Source organism: Danio rerio, chromosome 9 (assembly GCF_052040795.2).
Source record: "Danio rerio strain M-AB ecotype USA chromosome 9, GRCz13ab, whole genome shotgun sequence".
Classification (NCBI taxonomy): Eukaryota; Metazoa; Chordata; class Actinopteri; order Cypriniformes; family Danionidae; genus Danio; species Danio rerio.
Window position 1 is genome coordinate 29,778,406 of NC_141029.1, and position 16,877 is coordinate 29,795,282.

The 16,877-nt window shown below is 38.5% G+C and overlaps 1 protein-coding gene across 11 annotated transcripts in view; it reads right to left on the reverse strand.

The window, feature by feature from the left end:
• Positions 1-1,267: 1,267 nt before the first annotated feature.
• The window catches only part of kcnh3 (potassium voltage-gated channel, subfamily H (eag-related), member 3), a 202,250-nt gene continuing 186,640 nt past the window's right edge, over positions 1,268-16,877 (reverse strand). For 2 of the 11 annotated variants that reach the window (XM_087267914.1, XM_087267913.1), the window contains exons 11-15: positions 15,161-15,375; positions 7,069-7,325; positions 6,617-6,717; positions 5,678-5,730; positions 1,268-4,401 (exon numbers count right to left, since the gene is read on the reverse strand). In XM_087267914.1, the coding sequence (XP_087124040.1) occupies positions 3,481-4,401; positions 5,678-5,730; positions 6,617-6,717; positions 7,069-7,325; positions 15,161-15,375 (1,547 nt within the window). In that variant the 3' untranslated portion in view covers positions 1,268-3,480. Of the gene's footprint in view, positions 4,402-5,677; positions 5,731-6,616; positions 6,718-7,068; positions 7,326-11,996; positions 12,214-12,477; positions 15,376-16,877 lie in introns of those variants that run through there. The other 9 variants (XR_015499468.1, XR_015499469.1, XR_015499465.1 and 6 more) reach the window with 9 other exon arrangements.

Sequence of the window (16,877 nt, forward strand, 5' to 3'; positions counted from 1 at the left end):
CGGGTTTTCCATATTTGTTCCAATGTTGGGTTATGGCAACCCAAAATTGTTTAGAGGGCGTCTTATGAAGAGGATCGATGTGTTTAAAATATTTCACATTTTTAAATGATAAAACTTTAATCACTGACTGCTGCTGGATGCACATTCTTGAAATCTTGGCTGACCTCTGACTTGATGTATATGATGTAAGACGCATTAGCAGTGGAAGACATAGTAATACTAATAGTCTTTTATACAGTAACACCACGTGAACTAGATTTGTTGGTCATCATCATCTTATGTAAACAGACTATGAAATAAGTCCATGAATAAGTCTTACGTGATGTTTCATACACAAAAAAAGTGTTTGCTATTTGTTCAAACTACCAATTTAAGTGAGCTGAATTAATATGATTCTTGTTTTTTTACAAACTTAAGTTCAATCCACTTTGTCCACAAGTTTGTAAAAACTAGCAAGTTAACTTGATTGCTTCATGTTGTCCTAACACAAATCAATTAGTGGGGCCAGCATTTTTTAAAGTGTATTTTAAGTCCGAATTTAGCCAAAAAGTTGCGTTTAGCAGCCAGCAAAAGAAAACGATTTAACTTCATCATTTAAACATGTGAAATATTTTGGTTACAAGCACACATAGATCTGCTTTATAAGACATGTTAACCCCCGATGGCATATGGGGCAGATTTACAACAGATTTGTGCACTTTTGGAGGCTTCAGATAAGTGCCCACTATACCCAAAACCATTTTACAGCATGGAAGTGCAGTGATCAAATTTAAAACTGCTCACACTGTGTTCATCTGAAAGAAGAAAGTCATATACACTGAGAACAGCTTGAGGATGGTTAAATTCATTCATTACTTTATTTTATGTTGCTTTTCCTGGGCCGGATCATGGGGGCAGCAGTCTTAGGAGAGAACCCCAGAGTTCCCTTTCCTCAGACACTCCCTCCAGCTCCTCCAGGGGGACCCCAAGGCGTTCCCAGCACAGCCGAGAGACCCTTCAGCGTGCCCTGGGTCTTCCCCGAGGTGAGAGATGCCTGAAATACCTCCCTAGGTAGAGTTCAGGAGGCATTTGAAACAGATGCCCGAGCCACCTCAGCTGACTCCTCTCGACGTGGAGGAGCAGCGGCTCTACTTCGAGCTCCTCCCGGGTGACAGAGCTCCACACCCTATCTATTAGGGTGTGCCCTGCCACCCTGTGAAGGAAACTTATTTGGCCATTTGTATCCGAGATCTTGTCCTTTTGGTCATGACCCGAAGCTCATGACCATAGGTTAGAGTAGGAACGTAGATTGACTGGTAAATAAAGAGCTTTGCCTTTTGGCTCAGCTGCTTCTTTACCACAACGCACTGATCCATCGACCACATTACTACTGCACCAATTCCACCTGGATGGTTGAATTAAGGGGCTATTTTAATTTTTGGTTGAACTATTTCTTTAATATTGTTTAATGGCAGCAGCTCTTTTTTTGAAGTGTTGCAAATGGTAATTTTACACCCTGGCTACATGTACTGTACATATGTGTGCGTGTTACAATTTTAGCTAGCACTAATTCATACTTGTTTTGACAGAATATAATGAAGAAATCTTGAAACTGGCTAAATCTGACGGAGGACAGATATTTCCCAAGGTCTCCGTGCTAACTTAATATGCAACTGGTGGTTCTGGCTAGTGAATGTGTTAACTGGCTCGAGACAATCTGGAGCAAACAAGTGAAGTATGATGGAGAATGTGTTGTGACAGCTTCATTCATTTGCCAAGTTTGGAAATTCAAAAAGCGAACTCAACTCACAAAGTGGGTAATTAGTAGAGTACAAACATTGTTTTGGTAATACAGAGATAAGAAACACCACCTGACAGTTCTTGTAGTCTGTGCATGATCAGTGCATAGCTATGCAAGGTAATCAGTGCACTTTCATTTGTTATATTAAATTCCCCTATAGCAAGGGGATTTATGGCCGCAGTGGGATCCGTGCCAATTGGGTCACTATGATGCATGTGAAGGTCATATAATGCCTTTAGAAGAGGAACTTCATCAAGTTGTGCTCAGAGAAGAGTAATTGGCTGGTATCAGGTACTGGTGTGCTGCCATGCAGTGAATATCAGTGGCTGTTTCAAAAGCATAGTGAACTGCCTCAATACATAGGCAGCTACAATCTAAATTTAAATCTAACCAAAGCTCATAAATGACTGAAAGGATTAACAGCTGTCCTTCCTAAAACCCCCAAATCAAGTAATCTAACCACTTGTGCACAATGGATTTCAAATGAGCTTGGCATTAGCATGTTGCTAAGCTAATATCTGACCCAATACATCAGTACACGCAATATTAGGCTAAATATTTTTATTTCATTAATAGCTACATGCAACTGTTCATATCAATATTTCTAGCAACTGAAAGTTCTGTTAGAATTAGCTTAGCATCATGCTAAAATCAGACTAATAAAGGCTACTATGAATGAAGATGTGTTTAAGCTACTTTGAAAGTGAGAATATATTAGTTTGTAATGAGAGTTCTGTGCTCTAGACCAGGGGTGCCCAAACTCGGTCCTGGGGGGCCGGTGTCCTGCATAGTTTAGTTCCAACCCCAATCAGACACACAGAGGCTAACTAATCAAGCTCTTACTAGGCTTTCTAGAAGCATCCCTGCAGGTGTGTTGAGGCAAGTTGGAGCTAAAATCTGCAGGACACCAGCCCTCCAGGACTGAGTTTGGACACCCCTGCTCTAGACCATAGGTGCCAAAACTCGGTCCTGGAGGGCTAGTGTCCTGGAGAGTTTAGCTCCAACCCTAATCAAACACACCTGAACCTGCTAATCAAGCTCTTACTAGATATACTAGAAACTTCCTGGCAGGTGTGCTGAGGTAAACTCAGCAGGACACCGGCCCTCCAGGACCGAGTTTGGACACCCATGTTCTAGTACACCTTAAAAGAGTTTGATTAGCTGGTTCAGATGGGTCTAATTGGGTTTAGCACTAAATATGCAGGACATCAGCCCTCCAGGACCGGGTTTGGGCACCCCTGCCCTAGACCTTGGAATTACAATTTAACCTCAACCTAAAAGCTTCATCAGACCGCTGCAACATAATGTGCAAACAGTCAAAATGGTTCTATCTATGAAGAATAGATGGCATTCATGTAGCATGTGTTTCTTGTGTGGTTTTAGCAATTTAACGGGTGGGACAATCCTGGGTTGCATTTGGAACTAGCTCACACTGCGATCTGAAATTCTGGCAAAACAATGTACCTTTAAACACATTTAGATGTCTACTTTTGGAGCATGGGATAACTAAGCTGTCTGGTTAGGCAGCTCACTAAGCTTTGGAACAGAGCCACAACTTGTGTAGTTATTAGAGTGTCATCCTAATGGGGAAGCGATCAATTCGGTTGACCTCAAAATGGAGGTTTGTTGGGGAAATTGCAGGTAGCCCAGTTCACCACTCCCTTATTTGCTAAGTCAGCTAGTCATCTTTATTCAGTCTCTCACAGTGCTGGTCCTTCTTCATCTATGAAGCTGATATGCTCTGTGCTGGGCCTCCCTGATGTTGCTGCCCACTCTTGCATTTCAATCTCTAACTGGGGAGGTCCCGGGACGGGGTTCTGCGGCAACCATGAAGGGCCAAAAGAGGCCTGTGTTTCTGGCAGGGAGTCCAGAGAGCAGGGCAAGGGTGGAGATGTGTGTGGACAAGAAGAAGAAGGAGGAGTGCATGCCCGTGGCTGGATGCGAGAGGAGGAAGGGGACGAGGGGAACTGGCTGAAACCCACCCTTTGGTCTCCTGGGGAGTTATTGATCGAGGGTGGGGCCGAGCAATGTGAGAGTGGTGGATTTGGGTTGTCCAGTGAGGGGGGCTGAGGTAGCAAACCTCTGCTGTGACTGGCAGGTCGGTGAGGCCCCTGGCAGGGGGAGCAGGAAGAAGACTGGGAGCGGAAAGATGGCAGTGAGTATGAAAAGGTTAAAGATGGAGAAGGGGGCTGATTGGCTTGTGGTGGCTGGTTTGGAGCTGCCTGGGTGCCAGGCCCCTCAGTTTGGGCTGTCACTGGAGAAATGAGGACTGGCAGGGAAGGCCCCCTCGAACAGCCTGTTGGAGACACCTGAACCTGTGCATGGGGTCTCAGTGGTGGGCTGGTGGGTAGGAGACAACTGGGTAAGCCAATGCTCCCGGTGTCTGCGCTGTCCAATAGGGAGCAAGTTGGCCTGAGTGGCGTGGATGGTGAGGCTGTGGGTGAAGGAGCTGGTGGCGTGGGTATTGTTGGACCACTGCAACTGCTGGGAGACTGAGGCATTGTTGGACTGAGGGCAGTCAGGAGGGGTTGAGATCCCATGACAAGTATGGGCCGGAGGAGACGTGTCATTTCCTGTAGCTCTTTGCTCAGCTGAGAGACTTGCTGGGATAGACTAGTCATCTGTGAATGAGATCAACAGAATGCAAGTAAATGCGCAAATACAATCAGACTGGTCTCCTTTATTTAGAGCCATTCCTGCAAATCTGTCAATTTCATACACTGAAAAACCCAACAGTCAACTTTATCAAATAAAATGAGTGTAGTTAACACAAAATTGACTGAAAGTTAATTCTACTCATTTGAAAAGAGTTTTGAACTCAGTGGTAAAGGTAAGGAGTTAATTAAATACCTCATAACTTCAACTTAAATGGAGTAAGTACACAGTACTCAAATAGATACGTCAATCGGTTTCCTCTAATGGTTTGAGTTGTCTTAACTTATTGAGTGTTACAGTACTCGGTTTGAGTTCTCTTTGTTTGAGTTTTACTGTGCTTAAATAAGTTCACAGTACTCATTGGGAGTAGTTTTTGAAGTTGGTTTGTTGTAATCGGTTTCCTCAAACAGTTTAAGTTACCTTAACTTTTTGGGTTTTACAGTGTATAAATGCACTAATACCCATAAATAACATTTTAGTTACAACATGATGATTAGTGTGTCAATACCAAAATTTAGAGGCACACAGTAAAACATTGTACAAGACAGCGATTTCCTTGTAGACGTTTTAAACAAATATGACTTCACTGTTTTACATTTTCTTTCTTTTAATAGCATTTTGCTAGGAATCAGGGCCCTGATCATCCTGACTGGGTTAAGTTTGCAAGCGATGACCGGTCAACTCTATATTATCATGTACTTACTAAACAAAGAAGTCTTATTTGATGCTGTAGTGCAGCCTTTTTACAAAAAAATCAATAAGCCACTTGTCTAACACCCTTTAAAAGTGGTAAAAAATCAATGTAATGCATGGCCTCTAGTGGCTTATAGCTTTTTGTAGACCTTGTTGTACTTTTAGAAGGAGGTCTTTAGTGATATAAACTGCATGTGCAGTGGTGCAGAACTCCAGAATTTGAGAGTCTATAACGGTGGTGTCCAAATTCAGTCCTGGAGAGCTTAGCTCCAACCCTAATCAAACACATCTATACCAGCTTATCAAGCTCTTACTAGATATACTAGATATAGCTTCTTGGCTGGTGCATTGAAGGACACCAGCCCTCCAGGACCGAATTTGGACACACCTGGTCTATAACCAGACTAACTCTGGTCTTTCATGATTTAGACCAATGAGCTTGCCTCAACTGCTCAATTTTGAATACTATGCAAACATATTTAAATGTATTTCATACTTAAAATATTTTATTTTTTTGTAATTTGTATTTGCTATTCTTGATTGACTTACCTCCTCACTCAGTTTGGTGATGCTCTGCTTTGACTCCAGCTGCTCTTGGCTCACTGCAGACAAATCCACACAAACAGTTGAAGTCAGAATTAATAGCCCCCCTGAATTATTAGCCCCCGTTTATCCCCCCCCCCCATATTTATAATCATAATAATTTTAGAAACTCATCGCTAATAACTGATTTATTTTATCTTTGCCATGATGACAGTAAATAATATTTTGCTAGATATTTTTCAATACACTTCTATACAGCTTAAGGTGACATTTAAAGGTGTAATTAGGTTAATTAGGTTAACTAGGCAGGTTAGGGTAATTAGGCAAGTTGTTGTATAACGATAGTTTGTTCTGTAGACTATAAAAAATAAAAAAATAGCCTAAAGGGGCTAATAATTTTGACCATAAAAAGGTTCATAAAAAAATTAAAACTGCTTTTATTCTAGCCGAAATAAAACAAATAAGACTTTCTCCAAAAGAAAAAAAAAAACATTTTCAGACATACTGTGAACATTTCCTTGCTCTGTTAAACATCATTTGGGAAACATTTAAAAAAGGATTAAAAAAATCTAATAATTCTGACTTGAACTGTAACATTTCCATTTGCATACATCTCATCTGCTACAGTGAATTCTTCTAAGAAAGAACTAGATTTGTCAAAGTTTACAAATCTAAACTACCTCAAAACTAATGAAGACATATCACCACAGACATAAAAAGAAAGCTTTAATTTTCAGCTTATATATGACTTTACATGTACTACCACATTAAAAATAGCTGGCAGCTCTAAATATTGGTCAGATGGTCCCTTCCTGTCTAAGTGGGCGGTTCTTGGCCAGAATAAGCTGCAGGAGAAGTCTGACTGTGCAAGACAGTCTATTTTTGGAAATATCACTTCATGTTCCCTCCCAGAAATCACATTCTGACTTTACGCTGTGTTTGTACCTGGGGAAGGGGATGGAGGGCCACTCTGAGGTAGGCTGGGACCGAACTCAAACCTTTGTGTTGAGCTGGAATTGCTTTCTGTTTCTATGCCGTCCACGAACCTGCAGAGACATCATAAAACATGCATCATGGCTTTTTGTGCACAACTGACCAAGACCTGGTAAGAATCAATGCATCATCAGCTACATAATATATAACAAAAATGGCTGGATAGAAATGGACTCCAATACTTTCTGCTTGTTTAATTGCAGCTTTAGATAAGCCTTGATTTCTTAGGGTGAAATTGAAAAGCCAATCATTAGAGCAAGCAGAGATTTCACCCAAAATGGTTGTCATGGTAGCTGGATACTTCTTCTAAATTATGAATCAATAAAGTTCTTATAAGAGCCACCAGAGGGCTGCAGATGGTTGTGGATGTGATGGGAGATGTGTATGTGTGTGTGTGTGTGTACCTGGGGCTGAGTTCTGGAGGGGCGCTGCTAAAACTGACCACAGGGATCTGGAGGGTGGCGGGTCGCATGCTCTCAGATGGAGCACGGAAGGGTCGGGGGGGAAGGAGGGGTGATCGCAAGGGGGAGCTGAGGGCCCTGGTCAGACGAAGAGGTGAACGTGGGGCCCTTGACACAGAGTTCTGCTCTTCATCATTCTCCTCATCCTCACGGATAGCAGGCAGTTTCTTCACCAGACCACCATTGCTTTCCCAGTCCAGCTGAGAGAGAAAGAGTGAGTTTAGTTCTGCAAGTGTCTATATGGAATAAAATACAGCCTTTTTTTTATTTATATACAACACATTTAAAAACACTTGTGTGTACCAAAGACCAATACTAAGATTAAAAAGCAGGAACTTAACAACACGTAACTAATAGAAAGGACTGTACACATTAAAAAACATACAAATCTATCAAATGCCATGGAGTACTAATAAGTCTTCAACTAAGATATAAAACTCTGTCTGAGGTAGTCTGTTCCAGTATCTAGGACTAGCTACTAAAAAAGGACACTCCGCTTTCAGCTTCAGGAGTGTGCGAGGAATGTGCAGAAGTTGTTTGTTTGAGATGATTGCTGGTATCTCAGAAGCTCGGCCAGACAAGCGGGGGTTACTCCATCACACCAAATGCAATTAATAAAAGATTTTGACATATATAAGTTGAAAGTGGCTTGGGTGATACTTTATCCAAAATAATATTGGATTTTCCTAAAATATAAGTGTACAACCTTGCTCCTGGAGAGCCAGCGCTTGGCAAATCTTTGCTATAATAGCTCCAGCTCTGAAAACCTTGGTTCAGGTGTGTTTAATTAGTAGACAGGGTCCTTCCAGGATCAGATCTGGAAAGCCCATTGTAAACATTAGATCTCATTAATACTTGTGTGAACTATTTAGTATTTATAGGCACACAACCTGCCTATTTCAAAACCAGGATACATGTATTCATTCTTAACTATTCTTATATTAGTTAATTTTGAGTGTTTCTTAGCCAAGTATACAAGCTTGGTCATTGGCAAATAACAGACCCATAGCATATCTATAGGGGTTTTAATTATGTTATTTTTTTAATGCAACCTTTCCTTTAGTATTACTTGTCAAATGGGGATGCTTTCTACAAACAAACTCTTAAACTCTCTGTGTGCCATTATTAAAGCCAGTTTAGACTCAGATAACAGAATTCTCATTACCAACTTGCCCATACACTTATATCTATTATTCAGAGAAAGCTGACAGCTATAATGCAGCTTTTTTTTTTGACTGTTTTATGGATGAAAACTGTTTAAGATAAAACATAAATGATCAAAATGATTAAGAACACAATTAATTGGTGTAAACTGACAGTAATTTCTATTTAAATTAAATGCAATTAGTTTGAACATTCTGTTTATTAAAGATTTTTTTTAAAAGTTACATAGCACTTTTCTGCAAGATTGATCATATAATGTTAATTGTGCACCACATCATCATACTAGAATGATTTCTGAAGGATCAAGCGACACAAAAGGTAATGACTCTGAAAATTAAATTTCCCAGGAATAAATTACATATTAATATGTTAAAATATATTGTTTAATATTTCAAACTCTTGCAGCCATGGCAATTATAAAACATTACATTTATTCTTACTCTTACTTTGACAAACGAAATATGCCTTTGTCTTGAATCAAAAGGAATTTAACTATCAACTCATTATATATATATATATATATATATATATATATATATATATATATATATATATATATATATATATATATATATATATATATATAAAATCTGTTCTTTAATGTTTATTGCCACCCTTCATAGAAAGATTGAAAAAAATATGACAAAATAACTTTACGGTGTGATAGCGGGATAGAACTGCAAAATATAGGAGAATCCCAGGAGAAACGGGTTGGTTGACAGGTATGGTCTACAGATGAAAACTAGCCATTTTTGGCTAATTCTGGCATATTTTACAGTAATGTTTATTAATGTGCACTGACAAATAAACTAAACTCTTTTGAGAGATGAACTAAGGATTTTGAGCAAGAAACTGGTTTTTGCAGGTAATCCATGATGTTTTGCTATTTGTTTGTGCTGTTTTGAGGAATGCACTTACTGTTTTGCAAATTTCAATGAGAAATGTCCCAAAGAGACTAAGAAAAACTGTAATAAGAAGGCTCTAATCTGGGTCTGATTAAAACGTGTTTACTGTGTTTAAACTGGTTCTGATAATAGCACACTGGGAGTTTAAGAGTTTGTGGAAAGCATCACATGTTTGACAAGATGAGCAACACTAAAGGAAAGGTTGTGTGGAAGAAAAATCATATGTACAGTTGAAGTGAGAATTATTAGATTTTTTTGTTCTTTTTTAAATATTTCCAAAGTGATGTTTAACAGAGCAAGAAAATTTGCACAGTGTGTTTGATAATTTTCTTTTTTTTCTGGAGAAAATTATTTGTTTTATTTCGGCTTGATTAAATGCAGTTTTTAATTTTTTTAAAAACATTTTAAGCACAAAATTATTTGTTTCAGATAGTCTACAGAACAAACCACTGTTCAACAATAACTTGTCTAATCACCCTAACCTGCCTAGTTAACCTAATTAACCTAGTTAAGCCTTTAAATGTCACTTTAAACTGTATAGAAGTGTCTTGAAAAACATCTAGTAAAATATTATTTACTGTCATCATGGCAAAGATAAAATAAATCAGTTATTAGAAATGAGTTATTAAAACTATTATGTTTAGAAATGTTTTGGGGAAAAAAATCTGCTCTCCGTTAAACAGAAATTGGGGGAAAAATAAACAGGGGGGCTAATCATTCTGACCAAATGTACAGTATGTACAAACAACACAAATGTACAAATCAAATGTACAGTATATAGATTTTGATATGGGTAGTAAAGAGTCATGGCCAGTGCGTGGCAGACTAACACAGCCTGTTGATTTTTCTTGTTCCTCTTTTCTCTGTTTTCCACCTCCCGCTCAACTCTCAGGATATTTTCCCATTGTACTACATTAAGGAACTTCAATTGGTTATACTCAGAAACACACACGTCTTTACACAAGTTGAAATTGACTTCAATTCCTTTGTTGTTAAGCTCTGTCAGAATTGCATGTTTGTAAAATGTCATAAAAAGGAAGGCTGCAAGCGGCGTTATCTTGCAGCACCGCAGAAGAGGTTGCAGAGAGGAGAGGCGGCACTGTTTATTTTTGTTTTGTCAAAACATATAAAACACTGTGTCAATCACCGTCCGTCGCTATAGGGTGGCAACTCAGACGCAGTCCTCCTCAGCCATATATTGCTATCTCCATCATCACAAAACCAGGATAGGAAGAAATTGAAAAACAAAACAAATCCTAATTTAAATTTTCACGCATCTACCCGCAGTCCCTTTCTTCCCATGCCTCCATTTGTTCTCCCCCATTCACTTTGACTGAAATCTCTCCATCTTTATCCGCAACCCCCTCCTGTTCTCCGCACCCTGCTTCTCTCTCTCTCTTTCATGATCTCCACCCCCACACTCTGTGCTTTAGGTGGGGTGTGGGACTGCAGACGATTTATTTTTAGCCATCTCCTTCCAATCTTAGTAACACAAACCCCAGAGGGGATCGTGTGCATGTGTGCAAGATGCTTAAATTGGTGTTTCTACAGAAGTTTTCACTTTCTTTCCCTCCCCTTCTACCAGAGAAAGAAGAAGAAGGAGGTGTTTATTCGGGCATTTCCATGTCCCCCGAGTCGCCAAGTTCAGTCAATCATGACTAAATATAACAAGAAAGAGAGGAAAGAATGCATTACCTTTTCCCTCCAGAGCAATAATGCACAAACACACACACATACACACACACACTCACACATACTAACAAGGATGTTTCCCCAATAATCACACTTCAATCCTCACCAGCTCTGCAATTATGTGCAAATGTGTGTGTGTGTGAGTGTGTGTTCATTGGTATTCTGTGTGCGTTCTGGGGTTGCACACACGTGAAGTGAGCATCAATGCCTATCCGTTATGTCTCGTGGCACAAACAAACTTGATTTTTACACGTTCTGAAACTGAATGCTTACATTTTTGAAAGTCACTGCCAAGATGCTATTGTTGCTGGTTGCCAGGGCATTTCTATGCGGTTGCTAAGGCATTTGGAGCAGCTTTTAGCATGTTGCGATGCAGCTGTCATGGTGGTGTTTATATGTTAAACAAGTCCCAGTGTGAAAACTCTACATGCGATTGAACACCTATTTTGGAGAATTTGAGGTATAAAGTACTTACATTATATTTTATATGCTTGCAACAGCACCAACCGACTGTAATCAATTCCCTCTCTCTCCTTTTTTCTCCACAAACAGAGGGATAAATTGGGTGGAATCTGCATTAAACATCTTGCAGAAGCAGCACTGCAGGATAAAGTGAAAGGAGAGAAAAGAGGGATCTCTCCCCCACCCCACCTCCATGCCTCTCGCTTCAGTGCTATTTTTATCTAACAGGATCCAATCTTAGCTCGAGGCGCGGGGGACCCAGCCAGCGAGGAGTCCCCGCCTTCCCTCTGTGCTATTCTTAGTATCGGCACACACTCCAAACCGCAGCCTGCTGCTATTCCTGTCCTTGCAAGTTACACTCAAGGCTGAGAGAACGTGTGTGTGAGAGGGACTCGTGCAGAGGCAATACATGTGCATCCTGAACATGAGGGGGTAGTGGCAGCATCCAAGTCAGGGAAAGGACAAGGACTTTGAGGCTGTGCGAGAGAAGGAAGGAAAGATGCCAAAGACAGCAGATGGGGATCCATTTTGTATTCGGCTGGTTGTGGATGTGGGCAATGCACCGTTACATACGCATACCTCCAGTCTATAGGTCACAGGCTGCTCATGAATTCATTGAGTAACTCTGCAAATGATATGCACAAGTTCACAGTGGACAACAGTTTTTTTGTAATTTGGTAAAAATATTTAAAGTGTGCTCACACCAAAACTAATTCAAATCTGATTTTCGCATGTGATTTGTCTGTTTTGATCGATGTCTAAAAAGCAGCAGACGAGTTGAGTAAAAAACAGAGGTCGAAGCTAGCTCAAAATAAGCAGGTCAGCTATAAACAGTAGTGGAAAGAGTAAGAGTCAGGTACCATTACTTGCCTCAAAATTTAGTGCAAGTAGAGGTAAAGTATCTGATGTAAAATTTACTCAAAGTATAAGTAAAAAGTAGCCATATTAAAAGTACTCAAGAGTAGTGAGTACTACTGGGAAAAGTAGATGCGTTGACATGCAATTTGTTCATGTGTGTGAAAACCTAACTTTCTGAAGTGCATTTAGGCTTTCGCCATTTGGCGATTTCAGTCATCATACAGTCGACATCCTTCATCTTCTCATGCAGTCTAAACAATCTCGGAGTCACTGCATGAGTAGATTTTAGATATCTTGGACACTTTTCTTGCTTGCTGCATTTGTAAAGCGCCCATGTCTTGAGGTTGTTTAGTATTATGTAATTTACTTCAATAAGCAATTTGATTTGACAGGAATCACAAGACTGATTTTTCTACTCAGCCAATCCCTGTAGACAAGAAAAAATAAAGTAGTGACTACAGCTTGAAGGAAAATAGTGGAGTAAAAGTACAGATACTGCACAAAAAATGTAATCAAGGGAAAGTAAAAGTACACAATTTTTTAACTATTTAGTAAAGTACAATTCCTGCGAAAAAATAATCATTTACAGTAATTTGAGTATTTGTAATTTGTTACTTTACACCACTGGCTATAAATGGGTGACACATGAGCTCCAAGTAGGAATATTCTAAGGCTTTTGGTTAATTGTTTTATGTTTTGTACAAAACACAAAGTCTAAGCTATTGTGTTTTATTAACCTCTATACATTTCTCTTTCAGAATTGAAAAAAAAACTGTATTTATTATTATACTGACACAAAAAATGTTGATAAATTGGTGTGCCGGGTTCCACCCAATTCATTCATGTTGTCCCAACACAAATCGATTAAGTTGACTTAAAACTTTTAACTAATTTACGTGGATTGAACATAAAAAAATAAGTTGTCCCGATGAAATCTTGAGAATTGTGTTGTTTCAGCTCATTTAAATAAGTAATTTGAACAAGCAAAAAAAATAAATGATGAATTGAAGTCCCACCCACTTAAAGTCTCCCATCCTGCTTGCGGCATAAATCCCTGCCACTTGCAGTTTTCCAGGCTGTCCTTCGAGCCATTTTGCATTTATATTTGAGCTAAACCAAATCAAAACTTGTTAGATGTGTTCTCACTTATTTAGGTGCCATTTACACTAATGTGTTTTTGTTTTAAAATGCATACATATTGTTATAGTTACACCAGGTGTCCATGCCACTCTGCCATCTTCCACCTATGAAAACTGAGCATTTTGAAAATGCTAAAGACCCTGTTTTAGTTTGCAAACACCATTGGACCATATGGACTAAAATGCTAACTTTTATTCTGGACCATTGACTATGTTTACATGGACATCAGTAATCGAATTATTTGCATTGGGGTCCATGTAAACATACTCATTGTGTCTCATTCCCTAAAGAACATCAAGCACCTCTCATAAGACCCTTATTCATTGAGCGTGAATGGTCACATATCAAGCATCTTTTCCAGGCTGTATAGTGCGGATGGAGACTACTCATTTAAAACGCAATAAAAACACCAGTCTGCACCAGGAGCGTATTCATTCTAAAATGCTGTTTGGAAATGAAAACACACTAAAGTAAACAACACCTCAGATAAACTCCTCTAAAAGCGCTATTCCATTAAAGCTCCATTTTCTTATATTACACTGATATAAACAGGCCTTGAGGGAGTTTTCCACATCTGGCTTTTGAGTGTTTGTTCAGAAACCTGGTTCTTTAATAGGCAAACATGAATATGAAATTGAACTCCACGTAAAAACTAAGGAATTAACTTGTCATTGGCTTGTGCTGAGCAAACAATCTAACCACAAGGACCAAAAAAGCAAACTGTATAATAATTCATAATGAGAGATTTTGAGTGTTTGAGACTGTGTTGAATTCTATAAGCATAATCTTAGAACATAAATAGATGCACTTAACCAAAATTAAAAACGTTTAATCGCATATGACTAACATAAACTAGAATATTATACAGGGTATGCCCTGAAAATACTTTAACACCATTCTCTGAGTATAGAAAAATCACAACTGAGAAAAGCACTTCATACAAACTCTTAAAAATGAAAATTACGATATTCACTTCAAGGTAGTTTAAGCTATTTTTTTTTTCAACTTGAGATAAATAACGCTATTAATATTTCCTCTAGAGATCTATAAAAGGTAATGACTCTACATCAAATTCTACAACTGAAGGTCAAATATCTAAATACTTCACATGAAAGTTCTGCTAGACCAGTTAATCTGAGCAACAGCATCAAAATTAAAGAAATAGATCACACAAAAATGAAAATTCTGTCATCTTTTTACTAACCCTCATGTCATTCCAAACTGAAACGACTTTCTTTTTTTCAGCAGAAGACGATTTTGATGAATATTAGTAATTTGGGTACTGCTGGCTTCCATTAAACATACGACAGACAGAATGATCTTTTTTTATTTTCCATTAAAGAAAGAAAACTTGATTTTGACTAACGTGGGTAAATATTTGCCTTTTAGTAAACCGTTAATTTATCTTCTTTACTCTTATTTTATACAACATGCTTGTATTTTTATATGTACTGTATGTACTTCATGACATTTTATTAGAAAAACTAAATTGGTAAAGCAGAAAATGGAAATCATAACACATGTTCCTGTAGACGGCTGTATTATCGTGTTTGCTTATTGGACTGAAGCACTATTTATAGGACAAATATCAGCTCCAGAGTACAAGCATAGAATATTGATACTCCAATCTGAGGTGATGTATCGACCTGCACATTTGTGTTAACTGTTTCAGTCCCTTGCACACACAATTCAGGCTGAGAACAAGAGTGTGCACACAATCCTTAAGCTTTACAATCACATTTGTGGAATCAAAGGTAACTCTGGGATTGTTTGCATTTGCTATGAATATGATCATGTGTGCATTCATCACTTACATCAGCTCCGCTGCCCTCCCGCAGGTTATAGGTGAGATCATGCTGAATTTCACTGACAAATTTCTGGGCGTATTCAGGATAGAGGCGCAGCACTTCTCGCAGTCCTTTCAGGCTGATGTACTGCAGGTCACAATACGTCAGCGCTTTCACATTTGCGTTAGTCTTGATCACCTGCTCTTTTGTAAGTGAATCAGATCCAATCAGATCCCCTTTTCCTGTTTGATAAAAGCATAAAGAAGTTCATTAGTTAGTCTATTCAGTTTTAGATTGTATAAATTTGCTGATGCTAATTTGCTTTGGAATAGTGGCATATATCAGATACCATATGAGATGTATATTTCAAGCAAGGCTTATAAAAATATGTGCCTCAGGTGTCATTTTTGCAAAACTGTTATATTACGATGCAGTTTCAAAGGGAAATGTCTATTTAGTGGCACTAAAAAGTGTTTAATTTCCTCAACAAGAAATAAATGTGAGTTATTGCTGCCGTTAAATAATCAAACAGCCAGTGAGTAGCACTAAAAGGTGAATGCTTTATTGCATTTGAAACCTTACCCGGAGCTGAACACACACGCTGTTAGTGTTAAAAAAACAATTATGTGCAATAACAGTGCTAAAGCAACCATGCAATTTACCAGATTCTTTCTTGGTTTGTTTCTCAATGTTCATACCCAAGTCCTCAACATCAGCACTGTACAGGTGAGCAATCAAGGCATGTTGACTACATTGTCAAAGTTCCATATGTATGAATGTTGTGTGCAGTCTTGGGGGTAACGCATATCAAGAAACACAAGTCACATAATAATATTATTTTTCTAAGTAACGAGAAAAGTAACACATTATCTAAAAAAATAAAGTAATAATATTAGAGTTAATTTTTAGTTTAATTAATTGGCTTTTAAAAAATAATTAGCAGAACTAAATTGAATGTGGTCACGTTTAATCCCACACTTAATGAGAGAATTTCCTCCCTGTGGGAACAGACAGAAATGAAGATAGCAGAGCCTTAGATTTCTGCCATGGAAGCATTCTCATTATTTTGAATGCATTGAAAAAAAAAGTGATTCCCTTCATGGACAGTCAGTTTACTTAATTAATAAACAAAAAGTACAAAAGTAACACACTGTTTTAAACTTTCAATAACCTGTATATACGGCATGTATAACTTTGGGGCCAGGAAGATCTCAGAAGATAACAATACTCTAAATTATTATTTTTTTAGTGTATTGTTTTAAAGGTAAATGAATGTGCATGACACATTGTTGCATGAGTGTTGTTGATTGCAGAGCTCCTCTATTTAAAAAAAAACCCTGCATGTTCTGAAAGAGATCAAGCCTTAGACAGGTAAAATAAACGCAAAAGCAACTCAAAAGTAATGTATTGCATGAATTACCATAACCAAGTCATGCAACTAGTTACTTTTTTGGGGTGTAATAATGTAATGGATTACTTTCAAAAGTAACATTCCCCAACACTGGTTGTAGGTATGTATGTAAATTATGCATATGTATTTAGATAGATAGGTGTGGAAAGATCAGTTTTCATATTATATCAATAAACAATCATTTGCATTAAAAAAGTTTTAGTGCTGGGTGTCACGGTGGCGCAGTGAGTAGCATGATTGCCTCACAGCAAGAGGGTCACTGATTCGAGCCTCGGCTGGGTCAGTTGGCATTTCTGTGTGGAGTTTGCATGTTCTCTCTGTGCTGGAGTGGGT